The sequence below is a fragment of the Hyperolius riggenbachi genome, chromosome 3 (genome assembly GCF_040937935.1).
Source record: "Hyperolius riggenbachi isolate aHypRig1 chromosome 3, aHypRig1.pri, whole genome shotgun sequence".
NCBI classification, from domain to species: Eukaryota; Metazoa; Chordata; class Amphibia; order Anura; family Hyperoliidae; genus Hyperolius; species Hyperolius riggenbachi.
In genome coordinates this window covers 472,687,905-472,694,399 of record NC_090648.1, presented here as the reverse complement: position 1 = coordinate 472,694,399, position 6,495 = coordinate 472,687,905, and the positions used below count along the sequence as shown (strand labels likewise).

Sequence of the window (6,495 nt, the reverse complement as noted above, 5' to 3'; positions counted from 1 at the left end):
GGTGGGGAGAGGCGGTGATCAGCGCAGATTGACGGGAGTAAAGGCAGAGATAAAGCCCAAAGCTCTGCCTCTACCCGGAATCTTCCCCCAGGAATTTCGAGGGAATTAATTGAGAGTTCAGCTGCGGGGATGCAGCATTTCAGGTAAGGCACTAATTCTAAAGATGACTGAAGCGTCCAAAAAAACTTTTTTACTTTACAGAGAGACATCAGCAAGTCAGGAGGCGTGGATTGCACAGTCAGTAGACAAGGTTGGCGCAATGGGCGGAGTGCTTCACAATATAAGAGGGAGTGAGGTTATACGGTTACAGTGTGGCTCTCTTCTCAGTATTCATCATTCCAAGGGCATTTCGGGTGGTCACCCCATCTACAATAAGGAGGGGAAAAAAATGAATCACTCAACAATTTAAAAGCATGCTTAGCACATATAAAACAAAAATGTACCATCAATTTCCATCTGATCAATCCTATAACTTGCTGGCTGCCTATTTCCCATCCCCACAAGCAGTCTGTGCACAGTATACACTATTGCTGTGGCCTAACCTGAGGTGTTCCTTTGCACTGCATGCCCCTTTAAAGAGGAGCTGTCATACTATCTTAGGATTTTCCATCTTGACTGTCTATCTTTGAGGAAAAAAAAAAAAAAAAAAAAAAAAAAAAAAAAAAACACACAACGCGGCCAGGACTCCGCATCCTGGCTATCCCAGCCTGCATGGGGGACAAGGGGTTAAAGAGGCTCAGGAGGGGGGGGGGGGAGGGGGAGGAGCTACGTAGAATAATGTATATGTATGTATATGTACCGGTATATATGTACATATACATATATACATATTTTATTTTTTTTTTGTCCCACACTCTGTAGAAAAATTTTTTAATAGTCCCAAAAAATAGTTAAAGTTGCCAATGATACTTAGACATAATGCAGTTGTATAGCAATCCCAAAGAGTTACCACTTCTATGGGGTTTCCAGGGGGTCAGTATGCACTGCGTACTGACCGCCTGGAAACCCGGTCATGAAATTCACTGCTTTTTGTTTTGATATATGTAAATTTACACTGTTAGGTTGATAGATTAAAGGTCATTTACTACATTTAAAGATAGATTTTAAAGTTACGATAGGAAAAAAAAAAAAAAAAAAGTATATTTTCTCCAAAACTGTAAGACTATACTCTTCCTCTTGTCCCCACTGTCCTCAACACACTCTGAAAATTTGGTTTTCCTAGCATGTACTTTGCTATTAACCCCTAAAGCAGGGGTCTCAAACCCGCGGCCCGCGGGCCATTTGCGGCCCTCAGTACAATATTTTGTGGCCCGCGCCAGCAAAAGCAAAAGAGACATGGAAGCAAACTATTTTACCTTATAGTTTGCTTCAGTGCTCCCAAGTAATCCGCCGCATCCCCACCGCTAAACGAGGGCTGCAGAGCCCCCAAATCCCCCGGGCAAAACATCCACGACTGCGTTGAGGGGCAGAGCTTCCAGCTGTAGCTCTGCCCCTCCTGACGTCAATCGCAGCACGGATCTCCGCCTCTCCCCGCCCCTCGCTGTGAAGGAAGATCAAGAGGGGCGGGCAGAGGCGGCGATCCGCCGCAATTGACGTCAGGAGGGGCAGAGCTGAAGCTGAATGCTCTGCCCCTTCCAGTAAATGCCGTTGAATTGCCCCCGGGCGATTTGGGGGCTCTGCAGCCCTCGTTTTGCGGCGGGGACACGGCTGATTACTTGTAATGGGAGCACTGAAGCGAACTATAAGGTAGGACACTTCATGTTCAGAAGAAATAATTTAAAAAAACTGTTAATAATGACATTTGAGGTCTTTTTTGTGTGAAATCCCTTATGCGGCCCAGCCTCATCCTGACTTTGCCTCCTGCGGCCCCCAGATAAATTGAGTTTGAGACCCCTGCCCTAAAGTCAAAGGCCATTGACTTTAATGTTAAATGCGAACACAAATTTTTGCCAAAAAAAAAAAAAAAAATTTGCATTAAATGCGAAAGGCCCAAGTTTTTCAGCAACTATTCACCGGTGAACTGTTTGGACCATCACTACCAGGAAGTGTCCCAAAGCATGGAAACTGGAAAGACCTAAATCTGGGTCTCAAGCAGGTGGTGAGTGAAAAACTACTAGCTGTGGTAGAGGCTTTACTTGTTTGAGCAACATAGGATGATGCATTAAGGAGAAAAGACAATAATGAACTTTATTATTGGGTTTTAGTGGACTAAATTGGATGCTATATACAAAATTAGGGGGCTATATGATACATGAGGCACCTCCTGCTATGTGTTTGATAGATTATAAATACTTCCTAAGGAACCTGAGGTGAGAGGGAAATGGAAGCTGCCATTATTTATTTCAACAATACCAGTTGTGTGACAGCCCTGCTGATCTTTCTGGTCAGTAGTGTATAAATCCCACACCTAAAAGAAGCATGCAGCAAATCTTAGACTTCAAATCAGAAACCTCTGATCTGCATGCTTGTTTGGGTCCATATCTAAAAGAATAAGAAGCAGAGGACCAGCTGGTCAGCCAGGTAATGTGCTGAAGAGGGACCCTGCATTGGAATGGTGGACTCTATGAGGGTCTGGAAGGCCTCTAAACAATCCAGAGATATCAAATCCTATAATATCGGGACTGGGCATCAAGGCGGGGCCGAGGCAGATGTGAGAGGCTCCAGCCTCAGGGTGCAGTGTAGGAGGGGGCGCACTACTCACTCTGTTTCAAACATAATAGGGGAATGATAGCTGAGAGAAATAAGAAAAAGGGGATACATGGCAGTAACTGCAAGCCAGATAACTAGAGAATAAGGTGTTGGGGGCCCCCCTTAGTCTAATAGCAATCAGTGTGTGACGGCTGAGGTGGGAGGGATGGAGGAGAGCACTTTGGTGTCTCAGCCTTGAGTGCTGGTGGACCTTGTCCCGGCTCTGCTGCGCATGTACACATAGGGTCCATGCATGCCCAGTAGAAGGAACCAGCTTGTGAAAGGCTTTTTCCTCCATGCACGAGCACTTCTTTTTACTGGACATGTGCAGATATTACTTACACATGCCTAGTTTGGATGGGCTTGTCCTCTGCCACTAGCAGCCAGTAAACCACATTTGACTCAAGCTTAGTTGAATAAGTAGAGAGGGCCCCTGTGTGGGAACTGGGGACACACAAGGCTGGCTTTATATTTTTTCCATCCCTTAGGCCAGGTAATGCCCCTCCCATTCCAGGTGTAGCCCCTCCTGCCATGTGTATCATCCATGTACTGTAGCCTCTCTCTTTCATGTACAGCTCCCTTGTACACCAGTTTCCATTTTTCATGTGTTGCTTTGCATTTCAAGGTCCTGGATGTGTGTCTTACTTTTAGAGATCTTGCATAGTCAACAGTGTTGCATCATGGGAGATACAGTATGTTAGGTTTAGCACAGATTTTTTTTTGTTTTGTTTTCCAGTAAAGTGGCTTTTTGGTTCCTTATAATTTCCTAGCGTTTCTGGGTAACGATGAGCTATTTGGGTACTCTGAAGAGCAAATTGTGTATCAAAAGTAGTTTTTTTTTGTTAAAAATTGCCTTTGCAGGTTTCATTTTTAATAAAACCATAAAAATAAAATTATGTTTCTATGATGCCATGTCAACAGCACACAGTTCATAAACCAGTTTTCTCAGAAATGCTAGCGTTATCGGCTCACTGGTTTTTAATCAACATAAGGTGAACGAAAGACATCCTTTTTGGGAGCTTATTAAACGGTTTCCCTCTCATGTAATAGGTAGATTTCATTGCCCTTACTGGCAGGGCAGGCTGTACCTAAGCCCAGTAATGTGTACAAACCACAGCCAGGAACACCTTCTTCATGCACTTCCCCGGTCACAGACCCATTGCAGAAGGCTGCCATAGGAACGTTTTCCTCAGGCACTTGCCCGGTCACAGACGCATTGCACAAGACTGCCATAGGAACGTCTTCCTCAGGCACTTGCCCGGTCACAGACGCATTGCACAAGACTGCCATAGGAACGTCTTCCTCAGGCACTTCCCTGGGTCGCAGACACATTGCACAAGACCGCCATAGGAACGCCTTCTTCAGGCACTTCCCCGGTCACAGACCCATTGCACAAGGTTGCCATAGTACCGTCTTCCTCAGGCACTTCCCTGGGTCACAGACGCATTGCACAAGACTGCCATAGTACCGTCTTCCTCAGGCACTTCCCTGGGTAACAGACGCATTGCACAAGACTGCCATAGTACCGTCTTCCTCAGGCACTTCCCTGGGTCACAGACGCATTGCACAAGACTGCCATAGGAACGTCTTCTTCAGGCACTTCCCCATTGCACAAGGTTGCCATTTTCTAAGACATCTCTGTCTGTGCCCCACCCTTTTGCAAAGTACACAGTATGATGACGATGATGATGATGAAGCAAAAACCAAGCATCAGCCTCATCCATAGAGTCTCCGGATAAGCCAACAAAGTCTCCAGATGAGCCTACAGAGCCCCCGAATTATTTTGGCAGTAAGTAACATTTAGGCAGTCAGCTAAGTAAGCTGTCAGATGGTAGAGTTCCACCTGTACCTGAAGTTGGAGTTTAGGTGTAGTTTCAGCTATAAGCTATGAGAACAGTCAAAAAGTAAGAGACCACAGTACTGAAGCACAGGCAGGGAAACCGTTCCCTGGATTGCCTGTGCTACACCTCGCTTGTGTGTCCCCCCCCCCCCCCCCCCCTTGGGCAGGCAGAAATACAATAAAGTGAAGAGGCAGGCAGCACACTGATGGCTTTGCTGGTTAGAGAATATATTTAAAGCGACAGAGCAGCACACTACAACACAGTCCTTCCCCGGGTGTATAAGCTATAAGAATACAAACATGAACTTCTATACTGCAAGAGTAGATGAAGGCTAAAAATCCACTTACTTGTGACCGTTATTGTAGCGCATATTTCTGTGTAGATCATTCAGTGTTTTCATGTCCTCGTCACTTATCTCAAAATCAAATACCTGTAAGGGAAAAAAAAGTTATAACAATACTATAACCTGTGATGCTAGAAACAGCTTATATAGGCGGTCCCCACTTACAAACAACTTCATGGAACGGAACCTGTTTGTAAGTCGAGTTGGCCTGTTTGTAAGACCTGGTACACACATCATGCTATTTTCACTTCACTTATTTTCAAATAACTGAAAAAAAAAATAAAAAAAAACTACATACAAAAAATATACAGCCTATTCCAGCAACCCCAATCCCAAGCTCAAAATCGATCTCATTCTAGATTGGAAGCAGGTTGGACAGGCTGAAAAACATCGATAAAAATACAGGCCATCGTGTGTGCATGTCCAAATCTGTTAACATTTTTCCTCTCAATTATTGATCGATATCTCATTGGAAAAAATAATCAAAATAGGATTTAAAAAATTGCATACGTGTGTAGGCTATCAATGTCAGACCTTAAAGGGGAACTGAAGAGAGTCTGTCATGTTTATTTCCTTTTAATCAATACCAGTTGCCTGGCAGCCCTGCTGGTCTATTTCTCTGCAGTAGTATCTGATTAAAACCAGAAACAAGCATGCAGCTAGTCTTGTCAGATCAGACTTATAAGTCTGAACCACTGAAACACCTGATCTGCTGCATGCTTGTTCAGGGGCTATGGCTAATAGTATTAGAGGCAGAGGATCAGCAGGGCTGCCAGGCAACTGGTATTGTCTAAAAGGAAATAAACATGACAGACTCCATATACCTCTCTCTTCAGTTCCCCTTTAAAGCGGACCCAAACCAAACATTTTTTTAAATTCAAAATATTTAGCTGCACCCCTCTGACACATACAAAGATAAATAAACACTCCTTCAAGCCTATGAGCATTTCTGTGCAAGCTTTTCACCCTGCTCTTTCGATAACTAGGGTTATATAGGTGGCAGCCATTAGCAATTCCTCCTTTGCCTGATACCACCTACTTCACCGGTTTGCCGGATTCTGTCCCGGCAATTTGAAAGGAAGGGAGGGGTTTCTCCAATAAATGTAAAATATTTTATATTTGTCATCATGCAGCTGAAAAAAGGCTGCTATTTATTATAATTTAGAAAATACATTTCTGAAATCTTGTATTTTTAATTTGGGTCCACTTTAAAGGAAATCAGAGATCACAAAGTACAAAGAATCTATACTTACCCAGTGCTTCCTCCAGGCCCATAAACACGTGCGAGTCCCTCACTGTCCTCGCGCGGTCTGCAGTTCAGCCACGATCAGCCCCAGTAACTTGCTCAGTGACGTCAGTCCGGGTCTACTGCGCATGCGCAGTAGGTCGGCGCATACTCAGAAGACCCAGACTGGAGGCAACTGAGCAAGTTACCAGGGATGAACGGCAGACCGCGGGAGGACCGTGAGGGACTCGCACGTGTTTATGCAGTGGCGTAGCTAAGGAGCTGTGGGCCCCGATGCAAGTTTTACATGGGGCCCCTCCAAGCACTCTATACATAATTGATCTGGCGCACCAAAACCTGCCAATGGCAACTACAGTGTCAGAGGTGCAAGAAGGGGA

The 6,495-nt window shown here is 44.8% G+C and overlaps 1 protein-coding gene across 1 annotated transcript in view; it reads right to left on the bottom strand.

Annotated features, from left to right (window-relative positions):
- The window catches only part of LOC137564311 (aldo-keto reductase family 1 member C3-like), an 83,890-nt gene continuing 77,395 nt past the window's right edge, over positions 1-6,495 (bottom strand). Inside the window, exons 8-9 of the mRNA XM_068278039.1 lie at positions 4,877-4,959; positions 1-366 (exon numbers count right to left, since the gene is read on the bottom strand). Coding sequence (XP_068134140.1) covers positions 324-366; positions 4,877-4,959 — 126 coding nt within the window. The 3' untranslated portion in view covers positions 1-323. The remainder of the gene's footprint in view (positions 367-4,876; positions 4,960-6,495) is intronic.